General features: G+C 44.8%; 1 protein-coding gene across 3 annotated transcripts in view; it reads left to right on the top strand.

Moving 5' to 3' along the window:
- The window catches only part of NCAPD2 (non-SMC condensin I complex subunit D2), a 31,255-nt gene extending 25,623 nt beyond the window's left edge, over positions 1-5,632 (top strand). For all 3 annotated transcript variants that reach the window (XM_081176127.1, XM_081176126.1, XM_081176128.1), the window contains 4 exons: positions 1,287-1,473; positions 1,658-1,802; positions 4,720-4,872; positions 5,157-5,632. In XM_081176127.1, the coding sequence (XP_081032253.1) occupies positions 1,287-1,473; positions 1,658-1,802; positions 4,720-4,872; positions 5,157-5,242 (571 nt within the window). In that variant the 3' untranslated portion in view covers positions 5,243-5,632. The remainder of the gene's footprint in view (positions 1-1,286; positions 1,474-1,657; positions 1,803-4,719; positions 4,873-5,156) is intronic.
- The last annotated feature ends 11,713 nt before the right edge of the window (positions 5,633-17,345 follow it).

A 17,345-nucleotide genomic window follows, 5' to 3' on the forward strand; every position in this document is an offset into this window, starting at 1 on the left:
TGCTCCTGGGTGTGGAGGGATTGATCCTGCCAGACTGTATTCTCTCCCTGGCAGGGAGAAAGTCCGTCAGAACTGCACCCTGTGTGTCTGAAGTCACTGCATAGTGTCCTTGCAGGAATTATTAGGGGCAGGCCAAAAAAAGAAAATTGGTCGTCATTTCCTTATTTGCCATACTTGCAACGTTGCTAGGGTGGAGTATATCTATTTTGTTTTGAAGCTAGTGAAGGCACGCTTTCATGAGGGTTTTTTTCCTGAAATTAAAAAGGGTGTTTTCCTAGTTTTAAGGGGAGAGGCAATGACTAGGGCATAGAAATCCTTTACAGTGCTATAAAAGAGGTGTGCCTAAATGGCAGTGTCTGCAGCCTTTTCCCCCCTCTAGGTTGTGTGCTGATTATTTAGAAAGAAGCTCTTTGTCCAGTTTGAATACTTGCCAGAAACTGAGGCGGCAGCTACAGCCAGCCAAGATTTTCTGCAATGCTTCAACAAAGCGAATTAGCAACCCAAGCATAGCGTTAGTAAAATCTTGTGTTCAGTGTGCTTTGCTACGCTACTGGATAATGTTTCCTTTAGTTGTTTCTGTGTTTAAAATCTCTTATTCCGCCTTCCACGAATGGCCCCAAATCCTTGTACTACCAATTTCCAACTACTCTTGCACAGGCTGTTATGGAAAATTGTATGAAATGCTCGTGCAAGTTGGTACTTTGTCCCGTGTGTCTGATTAGCTCTCCGCTTCCTGATCTCTGCATACAACAGGCAGGCCTAGTTCTGGGTGAAGTGGTAAACCATTGTCTGGGCTGCAGGGGCTTACAGGATGTCAAGCACTCCTCAGGACATCCCACAGCAAAGTCGTTTTTCTGAAGCTCCTGCTTTGTTCACTGTCACTTGAAAACTTATCTGCCAAAGCAGCCCTAGTTACAGGTAAAGAAGCAATGTCAGTGGTGATGGTGCTTGCAACCAGAGCCAGGCATTGGTATCTCCTTAGTGTTGTAAACCTTGAACCAGGGTTTGACAGCCTTCCTCACCATGGCAAGGAAAAGGCAAGGCTCGGGGGAGCGAGATGAGCTTTGGCGCTACAAAGGAGAATGGATGAAACCCAACCCTCATTTTCAGTCTGGGATCTGTTTGGGCTCTGTGCTTTGCCGGCTTCTAGCCCAGGGCAAACCAGGGCACTTCCACCTAGAGCAGAATCCCCTGGCCACTGTGGCAAAGACAAGTCACCCTCCCTTGCAACTGGTTTGCAATCCCTGAAGCTGAAGGCAGGTTGCTTTTTTGCCTCTCTCCTGCAGAACGGAGCGTCAGCACCACGATCTGGCGTACTGCCTCACCTTGCTTCCTCTCACAGAACGAGGTCTTCGCAAGATGCAAGACAACTTTGATTGCTTTGCTGACAAGCTTCAGGATGCAGCTGTCTACAACTGCTTCCTGACTGTGTTGGGCCGGCTTCGCAGGATGTCCACGAAGCCTGAGATGAAGGTGAGGGCCATTGTTGTGTTTTGTGTTTCTCCCCCCCTAGGTAGGGCAGGGAGGAGGTTGCCATTTTTCTCCTGAAACAAAGAAAAATCAAGCTTCTTCAACTGCTGGCATCCAGACATGCAATATTCTCCTTGCTTGGTGATATGTGTTGATTTCTGCTTTTGCATGGGGTGTCATTTATCAGGCTCTTGCTGAAGAATTCGAGCAGAAGCTCCGCACGTGCCACAACAGGGGCCTGGACTCTCTCGCTGAAGATCCTCCTGGGGAGTCAGTAGACCCCAAAGTCAGAAATACTCCTGCGCCCCGGACGACAAAGAAAGCAGCAGCAAGTATGTCCACAGTTTAAGAGTTTGCACTAACACCTTTCAGCAGCATGAACGCTCAGGGTTGCCTACTAAAGCGAAGTGCCAAATCTTCACCAGCTTGATGTTTTTTTAAAAACACCTTGCATATTTTCTAAACTCTTGAGGGGTTAGGAAGAATTGAACTAAAGGCCACTATGGTGCAACAGGTGCAAAGAGGGTACAGCAGGAGACACTGGACTGGGAATTATGCACAATGAATAGGACTTCCATCCGTCACCCATTGTATTATCTGTCTTTTCCACAGAAAAATCATGCTCAAAGCGGCTTACAGCAAAGAGAAATGCATTTCAAAATCAAATACAGTGGTACCCCGCAAGACGAATGCCTCGCAAGACGGAAAACCCGCAAGACGAAAGGGTTTTCTGTTTTGGAGGCGCTTCGCAAGACGAATTTCCCTATGGGCTTGCATCGCAAGACGAAAGCCCATAGGGAAATGCTGGCGGTCGGGAGCAAAGACTTTCGCCCACAGCCGGCCTTCAGAAGAGGACCTCTTCTGAAGGCCGGCGGGGGGCAAAAGTCTTTGCTCCCCCCCCCCGCCTGCCTTCCCCCCCCCCCCCGCCTGCCCCGGGCGATCTTAAAATGCTGGCGGGCGGGAGCGAAGCGTTCGCTGCCGACCCCCAGCATTTTAAAATCTCCAAGGGACAGCAGAGAAGTCTCTGTCCCGGGGAGATTTTAAAATGCTGGGGGTTGGGAGCGAAGCGCTGCCGACCCCCAGCATTTTAAAATCTCCCCCTGTCCCGGGGAGGTTTTAAAATGCTGGGGGTCGGGAGCGAAGCGCTGCCGACCCCCAGCATTTTAAAATCTCCCCGTGTCCCGGGAAGGTTTTAAAATGCTGGGGGTCGGGAGCGAAGCGCTGCCGACCCCCAGCATTTTAAAATCTCCCCGTGTCCCGGGAAGGTTTTAAAATGCTGTTCCGAAGGGGGGGCGGGGACACCTGCCCCAGCCGCCCCACTTTGGAAAGCTGTTCCGAAGTGGGGAGGGGGGGCGGGGACACCTGCCCCAGCCGCCCCACTTTGGAAAGCTGTTCCGAAGTGGGGAGGGGGGGGCGGGGACACCTGCCCCAGCCGCCCCACTTTGGAAAGCTGTTCCGAAGTGGGGAGGGGGGGCGGGGACACCTGCCCCAGCCGCCCCACTTTGGAAAGCTGTTCCGAAGTGGGGAGGGGGGGCGGGGACACCTGCCCCAGCCGCCCCACTTTGGAAAGCTGTTCCGAAGTGGGGAGGGGGGGCGGGGACACCTGCCCCAGCCGCCCCACTTTGGAAAGCTGTTCCGAAGTGGGGCGGGGGGGCGGGAACACCTTCTGAAGGCGGGCAGGGGGCGAAAGTCTTTGTCCCCCCTGCCTGCCTTCCCAGGGGCTTTTAAATCGCCCCAGACAGCGGAGAAGTCCTCCGCTGTCCGGGGTGATTTTAAAATGCCGCACGCCAGCATTTTAAGATCGCCCCGGACAGCGGAGAAGTCCTCCGCTGTCCCAGGGTTTTTTTAAATGCTGGGGGTGGGAAGAAAAGCCCTTGTCCCCCCCCCCCCCCAGCCTTCAGAAGAGGTCCGGGGACAGACTGTCCCCGGACCTGGTCTGAAGGCGGTTTCCCTAGGAACGCATTAATTGATTTTCAATGCATTCCTATGGGAAACCGTGCATCGCAAGACGAAAAAACCGCAAGACGAAGAGACTTGCGGAACGAATTAATTTTGTCTTGCGAGGCACCACTGTACTGCAAAACAGTTTAATAATAACGTAATAAAATAGCAATAGCAAATTTAACAATATGAAACAACAATTCAAATCTAACAAAATTACATTAGGTAAAGGGAGCCCTGACCATTAGGTCCAGTCGTGGCCAATTCTGGGGTTGCGGCGCTCATCTCGCTTTATTGGCCGAGGGAGCCAGCGTACAGCTTCCGGGTCATGTGGCCAGCAGGACTCAGCCGCTTCTGGCGAACCAGAGCAGCGCACGGAAACGCCGTTTACCTTCCCGCCGGAGCGGTCCCTATTTATCTACTTGCACTTTGATGTGCTTTCGAGCTGCTAGGTTGGCAGGAGCTGGGACCGAGGAACGGGACCTCACCCCGTCGTGGGGATTTGAACCGCCGACCTTCTGATCAGCAAGTCCTAGGCTCTGTGGTTTAACCCACAGCACCACCCGCATCCCTTAAAATTACATTAACAGCATCCGAAAGCAAAAATAGCAAGGAAGCTTGACAGTTTCACCTCAGTTGTAGACACACCTCTGCCATGATGTTCACAGTCTCTCTCTTGTAGCAGCAGCTTATAAGGCTTGTAAAGGCAAGTCCTGGGGTAGCTTATCACAGTTGATTAAAGAATGCCTGTCCTTATTCCATGATATTTGTAGACCTGTTGTAGAAAAACATTCATGTTTTCTTTGAAACGGGGAAAACTTGACTTGCAGCCTTTTTTTCTTTTAACAAAAGCACACAAAAAACTCAGGATACTGGGGGGGGGGGGACTTTCAGCGATTTATCAGTAAAACTTAACTTGCAGATTTCTATTAGCCTCCAGAGCTTGTACCTTCCTTCTCAGCTGTGGGGCGACACACTTAGAGATGGTATATAAAGCACCTTGCACCGGAATTGTCCCTTGTAGAAGCAGGCTTGGGAAAACTTTAGGAATCAAAATTGTAAAAATGGGAGGGGACCCTGAGGGTCATCTAGTCCAACCCCCTGCAATGCAGGAATCTCAAGTGAAACATCCATGACAGGCTAGGAAAAGGTATGTGTGGTTTTGGGTGTGGTTTTTTAACATGCCCAATAATAGAACCTTTAAAAAGTGTCCCACTTTGGCTTTATGAAGAATGTAGTATCTACTTAATCATTTGCACGTTCAGTCTGTGTTCTTGTAGCTTCTTCAAACTCCCCCTTCTTACGCAGGCTCCCGACGACGACCCTTGCGTGCAGCCAACAGAGAAGCAGACTCGTCCTTCACCACTCCAGAGCCCCGTGTTTCCAAACCCCGCAGAAAGACTTCAAGGCTCAAAATTTCTGTTGTCTTCTCTAGCGATGAGGAGAACGCCCCAGAGGAAGGTGAGGTTATGTTCTGTATGTGCCTGAACATTGAGATGGAGGGGTCTCATTTTGGAATGGTCTTTTTTTTCTTTCCCCATGGAGACATGAACACATAAAGCCACCTCTTGGGTGTTTCCTTCGTTTCCTGTTTGATCCGATAGCCACCCTGGAAATGTTTTTATATTGAAAAGTGGGTTAGAATTTCATTAAACGGGAGATTGTTGCTTGAAGCTTGCTGCAGCTGTCACCCAGCGCACAGGCCATTTCCCTCCAAAGCCAGCTGTTGCTTTCTTCTCTTTCAGAACTCTCTGCCGAACTGACGGATGCGGAGACACCAAGCAAAACTACTCCCATTTTACGTGCTTCATCCCGCCGCGCTCGACGATGAAGACCCCCTGCATAGACTCTCTCCTGGTTAATTTGGGAGTAAAGCTCTCTCTGGGTTTTGGAAGTATTGCTTCTCCAGGTTTTTGTATATGCTAAAGCAACGCAGAATGCAAGCTTGGACTTAGAGTTCTTGCATCACAACATGGAGATTGCGCAGCCTCTCTGCCCCATGGGCTTTCAAAGAAGGTGAAGGTGCCGGTACACACAGGCAAAACAGATATTTAAAAAGGCAGCGTAGACCTTGAGAAAATATGTGCCATTCGCTCGTAAGAACTATCCTTGCATTTTTAATGGGTCCCGGATTTTCAGAATTGGCCTTTGAAAAGCCACTCATGTGTATCACTTTTTAAAATGTAAAAAATGTAATCACAATAAATGCAATTAATACAAACATGCTCCTGTCCAAAGTTATGTGATCACAGTGCCTATTCCAGCATTGAATAAAGTCTGTTCACTTGTCAGCTGAACCATCCATTACATACCCATTTGTGTGTGTGTTATATCAATCATCTCTGCCAAATTTAAACATTGAGTATCTTGGGGGCTCTACATGTCTAGACCAGGGGTTGTCAACCTGGTCCCTACTGCCCACTAGTGGGTGTTTCAGGGTTCTAGGTGGGCGGTAGGGGGTTCTATTTCACAAGCTGAATCCTCCTTCCATCCAGCACTGGTGGGAGGTAAGGAAATTTTACCATCAAGAAAGATACATTAGTGGGCGGTAGGTATAAAAAGGTTGACTACCCTTGGTCAACCATGCAATTAACAAATCTAGACCTATATGCATAACATTAAATACAGCTAACAAGGATCTAAAGCAAATATGGACCCTGTAAAAGTATTGGATGCAGATCATATGAGTTGACAGTTCCACCACATATGAAAAAAGACCTGTTTATAGTAATAATAATAATTTATTATTTATACCCCACCCATCTGGCTGGGTTTCCCCAGCCACTCTGGGCGGCTTCCAACAGAATATTAAAATACAATAGTCTATTAAACATTAAAAGCTTCCCTAAACAAGGCTGCCTTCAGATGTCTTCTAAATGTCTGGTAGTTGTTTTTCTCTTTGACATTTGGTATAGAGCCTTATCTCTCCAGTATTTGAAACCTGGTGACAAAACGCTTTATTAAATCAACCTTAGTGTTAAATACCGTTACAGCATCAATTCATACTGGCTCTTGCTTACAGGCATAGAAAATTACTTAGCAGAGCAACCATGTATCTAAAGCATATAACAAAATGGCTTAGAGAGGGGGAAACAGTTGCTAATTATAGGGGAGTTACAGAAAATATGTGAGATGGGGTTGCAAGCTATTGCCAGCAGATGGCAGCACAACCCCCAGTATCTCAGCGACAGCATTTCTCAGGAAGCTCCAAGTTAATCTTGAGTCTCATTTTCCAAGCTGTGGTCAGAAGGCAGGGAAGGGTGTCAGAAATGTTTTTGGCCTTTGAAAAGCTCTAATGCCCAAGTGTTCCCTACAGCTGCCACCACTGCATTTAAGGATGATAGGCCTGGCCAAGGCCTAGGCTGGCTGACGTGCTGCAACGGTGGATATTCTCTCGCATAACCTCATAGAAAGAGCAGCTCCTGCTCAGCCTGATGGCTGCTTCCACAGGCACCTGACCCATTAACACCATTTCTTTATCGCAGCTTTTGTCAGGCTTGAACAGATCTCTAAAGTCATAGATGCATGTGTGTGTGGCTCCATCTGCAATGCACTTTTAAAGCAGTATCCTACCACTTTAAACAGCTGAGCCTTCCTACTGCCAGGATCCCACCAGATTTTTTTTCATTAGTCAGCACTTGAAGTTGAGGAGGTGGCATGAGCTTTTTACTGCATTTGTGCTTGTGGGTTTTTTTAATTTTATTTTTTATTTAACAATTGTTGCAAAATATAAGCAAAATATTGCAAATACATACATATATATTTCAAATAAGCACATTTTAAAAAAGAACAAAAGGAAAAAATAAAGAGAAAAGAAGAACAAAAGTTGGAAGAATTTCTTCCATGTTCATTTTACAAATATCTCAATATGAAAATAATAATAAAATTTCATTGATTGACTTCCATTGCTTACACTGCACTTCCTATATACATTTTAAGCAAGATTGTATCTGTTATTCCGTATTTTTCCCATACGATCTCACACTAATATTCTGATCAATATGTTTTCTAAATCTATTCTAAACACAACCAATACCGACTTCCGGAGGCGGCGCGCTCAGCAATGGCGGTCCTCTTCAGTTGCTGAAGAGGGGCTCCGCGGAAAAGGGTCGTGCGCTGCGGCACAGCGACGACCCATGAAGAAAAACCACTGGTAGAGTGAGCCAGTGGCCGTGGGATTCGGCGGGCACCAGGAGCGACCCCCGAAACGCAGAAGGGGTTTCGGAACGTGAAGGGGGTAGCGGTGCTGTGGATCCATCGCTCTTTCCGCGGAAGTGAAGCCGCGCGGCTGCTGCTGATCAGCGCTGACCTTTCTTCCTTCAACAATCGAACTGAAACAACTTACTCGTGAGTAGGAAATTTGAAGCTTTGTACGAACTAAATTTGGAGAAATTTGGCTGAAAGCGGGAGACGCTAAAAAGGAAGTCAGTCTCCCGGCTCTGTTTAAAGTATTGAGCAAAGCCCCTTTAAAGCTGAAGCGCTGAAAGGAATCTTAAAAGAGTTGGAATTTATCTGCAAATTCGACCTTGATTGATTAAAAGTTAAAGAAAGGACATAACAGTTTTATAAGTGACAATTTTATGTTCCTCTTTCTTTTACCTTGTGGATTACAAATTTTTGAAACCCTGTTCTCGGTCTGACTGGATACAAGTAACATCGGTCTGCAGTAACTGTAGACAAAGTTAGAAGTAACATTGGGCTACTTTGTAACCGGGAAAAGGAACTGTTGCAAGCACCTTGGTAAAGAACTTTTATTCTCTGCAGTTTAAGCTCAAGGAGAGGGGCTCCCCCCCCTTGTTTTGGATAATATTTTTCTTTTGTGTGTAAAGGGAACTTTTGGTGGAAATTTCCTATCCTTCTCCCTAATTTTTAGGGAGCTCCCCCTGCTGGATTGTGGATTTAATAGTATTTGAGAACTGCTACTAGTCTTGGAATTTTCCTGCCCGGATGTTTATTTTTTCTGGAATTAATTTTCCCATGGGATTTACAATTTGACCTTGATACTGGGACAGCTGTGGAATGAGTGGCACAGCAAAAACAAGGGCTGCAGAAAGAAAAAAAGCAAAACAAACTGAACTTTTGCAATTAACTCTGCCTGTGCAGCCACGCAGATCATCTGTCCCAATCGTGACAGGCCTGCAGGAAGGACAAGCTATACAGCCTACTTTTGGAGAGATGGCTGCTGGAGGGATAGACTCCGTATCTAAAGAAATATTGGAGCAGTTGGCAGCACTGAACAAGAAAGCGGATGAACAAGCACTTAGGTTTGATGAACAAGCTGCTAAACTTGACCAGGTAACAGCCTCAATTAACAAATTGACAGACCAAGTTTCTAAAAACTCTCAGGCCATAGATAATATTGAAAAGACTGCAACAGAAAATCGGAAACTGGCACAGGAAGCAAATACAAAAGCAGACGAAAATAAAAAGAGGATAGAGGAATTAAGAGGCGAAGTCAGACCACTGAGTAGACAGGTGACTGAACAACAAGTGTACCTGTCCCTTGCAGAGCTGAAAAATAGGGAAAATAACCTCAGAATTAGAAACATTCCAGAATCAGAAAAGGAGGATTTGATTGGATTTTTGACAACAGAATTATCCAAATTCTGGGGTGTGGCAGAGGAAAAAGATTTTAAAATTGTCACCGCTTTCAGACTAGGAAGAGTGGCTAGGAAGGATAAACCAAGAGATTGCCTGATCATTTTCAGATCTAGGCAAGAAAAAGAAACCATACTCGGCTTGCATTTTAAAAATCCATTGGTGATCCAGGGAAAAAAGGCAGAAATTTTTAGAGATATACCAAAACAACTTCTGGACTTAAGAGCCACATATAAAGACCTAGCAAGCTTACTGAGAAACAACACAATCCCATACAGGTGGGAATTCCCTCAAGGATTATCTTTTACCTTGAAAGGGGTGAGGGTAAGAATCAGAACAGCAGAGGAGCAAGAAAAGTTCCTAAACGACCACGGGGAAGACCTTCGGAAAGGAATAGCAGGTGCCTGGCCACCTCCTCCGCCTGGATTGAATCCGGTTCCACCTCCAGAAAAAAACGAAAAAGGAGACACCCCAGCAGGTAAATAATTAGTCCAAGATGTCTCTACAGCTTCTCAGTTGGAACATTAATGGCGCAAATTCTCCCGAAAGAAGGAAAAAGATTTTTCATATTTTGAGAAAAGAACAATTAGACATTATTTGCCTTCAAGAAACGCATGTGACTAGGCTCCATAGGAGAGTATTAATCAACAAGAGACTAGGCCAAGAATTTATCTCATCAGATAAGGTAAAAAAAAGAGGAGTAGTGATTTATGCAAAGGAGACTCTAGCACCAAAATTGATCTTTAAAGATGAACAAGGAAGAATTTTGGCGATTGAAATTCAAGCACAAGGAGAGAAATTTTTGATTGTAGGAATTTATGCACCAAACGATGGGAAATCGGAATTTTATAAGAAGCTACATGAGACAATGTTGGACTATATTGACTATACTAACATCATCCTGATGGGTGATATGAATGGAGTTGTCTCCACACATATGGATAAGTCTCAAAATCAGAACTTGACCAAAGATGGCAGACTCCCAAAGACTTTTTTTGAACTTACAGACAATATGGACTTGATTGACATCTGGAGAACAAAGAACCCTCTAGGTAAAGAGGGAACTTTTTTCTCTGAGGCCCATCTTTCGTGGACAAGAATCGACCAGATTTGGACATCTAGAGGACTGGCACCTAAGACAAAAAAAGTCGAGATCTGCCCTAAAACTTGCTCTGACCACAACGCCTTGAAAATAGATTTAAGACTGGCACCAGCTGGATCCTTCAGATGGAGAATGAATGACTATTTGTTTAGAGATCAGGAGATTGTGAAGAAGGCCCAAAAAACGCTGAAAGATTACTTCGAAATAAATTTGAATACTTTGGCGGAAAAGAAAACAATCTGGGACGCAAGTAAAGCTGTGATGAGAGGATTTCTGATACAGCAGAACTCTATCAAGAAAAAACTCTGGAATGGTAAAAAGGATAAGATCTTGGAGAAGATAAGAGATGGCGAGAAAAAGTTGAGACTAAACCCAAAATCAAAAGAAGTTTTAAGAGAAATAAAATTCCATCAAGCACAATATGCAAAATTGATAAATCAAGAAGTTGAATGGAAAATTAAACAAATGAAACAAAGATCATTCGAATCGGCAAATAAATGTGGGAAGCTGCTGGCATGGCAGCTGAAAAAGAGACAAAAGTTGAACTTTGTTACCAATCTAGAGGTTGAGGGAGAATGTATTCAGAAACCAGAAGATATTAGAAAGTGCTTCCAGAGATATTTTAGAAAATTGTTTACTCAAGGACCCCAAGTGGAGACTGAGATAGATAATTTTCTAGGAAGTTATGGCCTCCAAAAATTAACACAAGACAAGCAAACAGCCCTGAATTACAAAATAACACAACAGGAGATTGAAAGTGCCATTCAGAACATGCAACTAGGCAAATCTCCAGGTCCAGATGGGCTTACCTCCAAATACTACAAGACATTGAAGGAATATTTGGTTCAGCCATTAATGGAGGTATGTAACCAAATTATGGAAGGAAAGGGGGCACCCGAATCGTGGAAAGAGGCATTCATCACCTTGATTCCTAAATTGGAATCTGAAAAGACTCAACTCAGGAATTATCGCCCTATCTCACTCCTAAATGTGGATTACAAAATTTTTGCTAACATTTTGGCAAACAGATTGAAAAAAGTCTTGAATGAAGTAATTCATAAAGACCAAGCAGGCTTTCTCCCTGGCAGGCATATGTCTGACAACACTAGGAATATCATTGATGTTTTGGAGTTATTACAGACAAATCTGAACACGAAGGCAGCTTTGATATTTATAGATGCCGAGAAAGCCTTTGATAACATATCTTGGAAATTTATGAAGAAAAATTTGGAAGGGATGGGAGTGGGAAGGGCGTTCCAAAATGGTATTGAAGCAATCTATTCAGAGCAAAAAGCTAAATTGATAGTAAACAACGTGGTGACTGAGGAGTTTAAAATTGAAAAAGGGACACGACAGGGGTGCCCCTTATCACCCTTGTTATTTATTTCTGTCCTGGAGGTGTTGCTGAATATGATTAGGAAGGACCAGCGGGTGGAAGGAATACAGGTCGGGGAAAAACAATACAAATTGAAGGCCTTTGCAGATGACCTGGTTTTGACATTACAGGAGCCAGAAGCTAGTACAAAAAGAGCCTTAGAACTAATTTCTGAATTTGGTCGGGTGGCGGGATTTAAGCTGAACAAACAAAAAACCAAGGTTTTGGCTAAAAACTTGACACCTTCAGAAATAGATGGGTTTCAGAAGGAAACAGAATTAAATGTTGTTCCAAAAGTGAAATACCTGGGGGTTAACCTGACTGGGAGAAATTTGAATTTGTTTAAAGATAATTATGAAAAATGTTGGTCGGAAATCAAAAAGGATTTAGAAACATGGTCGAGACTGAGACTTACCTTGTCGGGCAGAATAGCTGCAGTCAAAATGAATGTATTGCCAAGAATGTTGTTTCTGTTTCAAACCCTTCAGATCGTGGACAGAGTGGAATGCTTTGGAAAGTGGCAGAGGGACATTGCGAAGTTTGTCTGGCAGGGCAAAAAGCCCCGAATAAAATTTAAAATATTAACAGATGCAAAGGAAAGAGGGGGGTTTGCCCTGCCGGACCTAAGACTGTACTATGAAGCTGCATCCCTCTGCTGGTTGAAAGATTGGTTTTTGTTAGAAAACACTGATGTCCTAGATCTGGAAGGGCATAGCAATGCTTTTGGTTGGCATGCATATCTCTGGTACGACAAGGCAAAGTCTCATAAACTGTTTAAAAACCATATTGTCAGGAAAGCTCTACTTATTGTCTGGACTAAATACAAAGACTTACTCGAAAGTAAGACTCCGAGGTGGTTATCACCGGTAGAGGCTAAGGCCGTAAAATTTCGTAATATGGAGACTGGCTGGTTGAAATATTGTGAGATAATTGAAAGAGATGGTGACACTTGGAGGTTGCAGAGTTTCGAAAAACTGAAAGGAAAGGTGCGAGATTGGTTTCATTATGCCCAAATTTTAGAGACTTTTAAAAAAGACAAAAAAATTGGTTTCCAGGTGGAAAAATCAAAATTAGAGACAGAATTACTTGAACCTAAGACGAAAGTGCTTTCAAGAATGTATAATTTGCTGCTTAAGTGGAACACTCAAGATGAGATAGTTAAATCAGCTATGATAAAATGGGCACAAGACATCGGGTACAACATTATGTCTGAAGACTGGGAAAGGTTATGGACCACCGGTATGAAATTTACGGCATGTACTGCCTTAAAGGAAAACATCATGAAAATGGTATACAGGTGGTACATGACCCCAGTCAAACTTGCAAAGATATATCATTTGTCTGACAATAAATGTTGGAAATGTAAGGAAGCTGAGGGAACCTTTTTTCACCTCTGGTGGGCATGCCCGAGGGTGAAGGCCTTCTGGGAAATGATCTATAACGAGTTGAAAAAGGTGTTTAAATACACCTTTCACAAGAAACCAGAGGCCTTCCTCCTGGGCATTGTGGGCCAGAGAGTGTTAAAAAAAGATAGAACTTTCTTTCTATATGCAACCACAGCAGCAAGAATTCTTATAGCTAAACACTGGAAGGCACAGGAGTTACCCACGCTGGAAGAATGGCATTTGCAGCTGATGGACTATATGGAATTAGCTGAAATGACAGCCAGAATCCGAGACCTGGGAGAAGACGCCGTGGAAGAGGACTGGAAGAAATTTAAGGACTATTTACAAAAATATTATAAGCTATATGAATGTTGAGAATTTGCTAAATGTTCTGGAAAAACATGCTTCAGTATTGAATTTGGTAAATGTTGAAAATTAAGTTAAGATTTCGAAATGTATAAATTGTGGACTATATAACTAAAGGAAAACACAAAAACATATGAAATAAGGTATTAATTTGCTGTTTATTTTTATTGTAAAGAAAACAGGGGATGGGGGACGTGGGGAAGTCTGATCGATCATGAAAATGGATGTGAAAAATGTGAATCTTTTCTTTTTTTTCTTTTATAACTTCTTTTCTTTTCTGTAAAACTGCTTTTGATGTGCTATGGATGATATACCTTTCTTTTACCCTGGAAAAAAGCAATAAAACTTTATTAAAAAAAAATATAAAAAAAAATAAACACAACCAATACCTTACATTTAATCCTTGTCTACATAAATAATTTAAGCTTTTCCATTGTTTCAGGATTATATTTTTTGGTTTTTGTCTTATCAAATCAGTCAACTTTGCTAATTCCAAGTATTTGCATAATTTATTCAACCATTCTTTGGTTGGAATGTAATTTCCTTTTTAATTATTGGCATTTGTGCACGTTGAGCTATTGCCTCTTGAATATTTTTTCACGTTAAGAGGCAGAAATTGTAAGAGCTTTTCCTAGCATGGCACACATGCTATAACATATTGCTGCAACTGACAAGGTGCTGCAAGATTGTGGGGTGCTATGAAAGAGAGAAAATGCTCAAAAAAAGTGTAGCATATTGCGCTCTTCCTATGGCAGAGACACAGCTCTCACTGCTGCGCCTTATCAATCTCGCCTTTCAACTTTATCCACTTGCTGCCATGTTTCTTCCCCACCCACCCCGGCTTCAAGTCCTAAAATATACCACAGGGGTCAACTATGAGCCATAACTAAACGAGTGAGAGTTTAGTGGTTGGGAAACAGGCATAGCTCAATGACAGAGGACGTGTTTTGTATGCAAACGGTCCCTGGTCCAGCCCTCAGCCTCCCCAGGTGTTGCTGAGAAAGACTCTGCCTACAAGGCTGATGCCAGTCTGACTCGGTGTAAAGCAACTTCCTATGTTCCTAATAAATGGGTGTTTTCCCAGCTGGCACCTCCCACCACAAAGTACTAGGGTGTTCTGGTGACAGTACAAACTTCAGGCGAACGTTAGCATTTGATGTGCCTGTGTCATTTGTCCTCTGGCCCCTGCAAGCAGAGTCCTTGCTGGCAATTGTTTGCTCATCAAACAGAACATTCGGATTGTGCAAATGCTTCGAGACTCTTTAAACCACTTTCCTTCGTAGTAGCCCAGAGCATGTTGCCATCAAAGTCTCAATGCTACAATTCTACTACAGTGGTACCTCGGGTTACATATGCTTCAGGTTACAGACTCTGCTAACCCAGAAATAGCATCTCGGGTTAAGAACTTTGCTTCAGGATGAGAACAGAAATCGTGCATCGGCAGCAGGAGGCCCCATTAGCTAAAGTGGTGCTTCAGGTTAAGAAAAGTTTCAGGTTAAGAACGGACCTCCGGAACGAATTAAGTACTTAACCCGAGGTACCACTGTATTCTAAATCCACTCTTGCAGCAATGTATTATGTGTACCCCAACCTCCCGGGCGGCAAGTGAAATAAGGGGTGCACCTTCATACCTTGGGTTTGGTATAGCTGGATATGATGGTGCATTTTTGCTGTATTTAGGATATAGGGCTTTCTTTACACACATATTCAAGCCATAGCTCTGGATTCAGGAGAGAGAGCAAGTAGATAATGTGTCTCTTTCTAGCTCAATTTATTACATTGGCCCCAGGACTTCCTTTTCTTTTCTTTGTCACTCACAGATGGTGTCTCCTCCAGTCAGGGGAGTAGGGAGAAGGCCTCACCATTTAGCACACTTCTCAAAAGCAGCTGCAGCTAGTAGTAGTTTACGTGGCCCACCAGCTACATGTACTCTTTACTCTTGCAAAAGAGGCAAGACTTGGCAGATGGATTCAACCATTTTAGAAGCCTCTCTGCGGAATCCCATCTTCCAGATATAAAAATGCAGGCTTTGAGGGGACCCCAAAGATTATACCCAGCGCAGCATCCCTAATCCTATGACAGTCTTGTGCCTTCTCAGAGCCTCTGTGCACCTGCTCCTTTTGCTGCCTGCCGGAGGGTTGGTGGAGATTAAAGGCCACAATCCACACTCCGCCTGGTGCCTCACCGTTTCTGCTGGCTTGCCACATAGTAGCCCATATCCAATAGAGGGATTTATCATCCTAGGGCAGACCGTGGCAACGGGGTCTTTCCTGCCTTCCTTGGCATCCTTTTAGTATCAAGTTATAAACCGTCCCCCTGGCCTTTCGTTAAAGGTCATAACCTCAGCCAGGGCTAAACTTAGTGCCTTGGTCCTTCAGTAGTATTGGGAACAGCAGCTGGGTGATGAGAATCGGGTTACCTCCTGAGCCAAATGAACTTTCTCCAGCGTCTCTTGAAGACGGCACCTCCCACCATCTCTTCAGCCTTTTTTTGTCCTGTTTTGCAGAGCCACATAGGTCAAGGAACAAGTCAAGAGTTCGTCTGCAAAAGCTACAAAAGATCGATCTTTCAATCTGTGGTTCTGCTCAGAATCCCATGAGAGTGCAACCTTGATTTTTTAAACTGGCATTTGGAGAAATGTGTGTGTGCATGCAAGGATTTGTGCGCAGCTGGGGGGCTAGTTAAAAACTTGTAGGCACTAATCACAGAGGACCTCGTCTCCCAGGTGTCTTCACATAACTGCAAGAGCTATGCACCAATATGTTAAATCCTGGTGGTGTTGAGTCCGTTTTGGTTCTCCTATCACTAGCTTAGGACTTTGGATTTCCTGGAATTCAGTGCTAGGAGAACAGTAATGATGAATAATAATAATAATAATAAATTTTATTTATATCCCGCCCTCCCCAGCCGAAGCCGGGCTCAGGGCGGCTAACAACACTAAAATAGTGCCACATTATAAAAACATCATAAGAATTAATTAAAATCAAAATTGATGGCAACCATAAACTAAAGTATTGTAAAGATTGCCAAAGGAGGGAGTCAGGCTGTGCCCTAACCAAAGGCCTGGTGGAACAGCTCTGTCTTGCAGGCCCTGCGGAAAGATGTCAAGTCCTGCAGGGCCCTTGTCTCTTGTGACAGAGCGTTCCACCAGGTTGGAGCCGCAGCCGAAAAAGCCCTGGCTCTAGTTGAGGCCAGCCTAACCTCTCTGTGGCCTGGGACCTTCAAGATGTTTTTATTTGAGGACCGTAAGTTCCTCTGTGGGGCATACCAGGAGAGGCGGTCCCGTAGATACGAGGGTCCTAAGCCGTGTAGGGCTTTGAAGGTTAAAACCAGCACCTTAAACCTGATCCTGTACTCCACCGGGAGCCAGTGCAGCTGGTATAGCACCGGATGAATGTGATCCCGCAGCGAAGACCCCGTAAGGAGTCTCGCTGCGGCATTCTGCACCCGCTGGAGTTTCTGGGTCAGTCTCAAGGGCAGCCCCACGTAGAGCGAGTTACAATAATCCAGTCTGGAGGTGACCGTCGCATGGATCACAGTGGCTAGGTCAGGGCGAGAGAGGTAAGGAGCCAACTGCTTAGCTTGGCGGAGATGAAAAAATGCCGCCTTTGTTATAGCTGCAATCTGCGCCTCCATGGAGAGGGAGGTATCGAAGATTACACCCAAACTCTTAACGGACGGAGCTGGCACTAATTGCACCCCCGCAAGAGATGGGAGTTGCCCCCTCAATCCCATATCGTCCCGTCCCAGCCAGAGGACCTCTGTCTTCGAAGGATTTAACTTCAACCGGCTCCCACGTAACCATCCAGCCACAGCTTCCAAGCATCTGATCAGTGTGTCTGGGGCCGAGTCAGGATGGCCATCCATCAACAGATAGAGTTGGGTGTCATCAGCATACTGATGGCAGCCCAGCCCAAAACTCCGGACAAGCTGGGCGAGGGGGCGCATAAAGATGTTAAAAAGCATCGGGGAGAGAATCGCACCCTGAGGCACTCCACACACCAAGGAGTGGCAGGATGACAGTTCCCCCCCAAGCGCCACCCTCTGTCCCCGACCAGAGAGAAACGAGCGCAGCCATTGAAGGACTGCGCCCTGGATCCCCACGTCG

Source organism: Podarcis bocagei (assembly GCF_964188305.1).
Source record: "Podarcis bocagei genome assembly, chromosome: 17".
NCBI classification, from domain to species: Eukaryota; Metazoa; Chordata; class Lepidosauria; order Squamata; family Lacertidae; genus Podarcis; species Podarcis bocagei.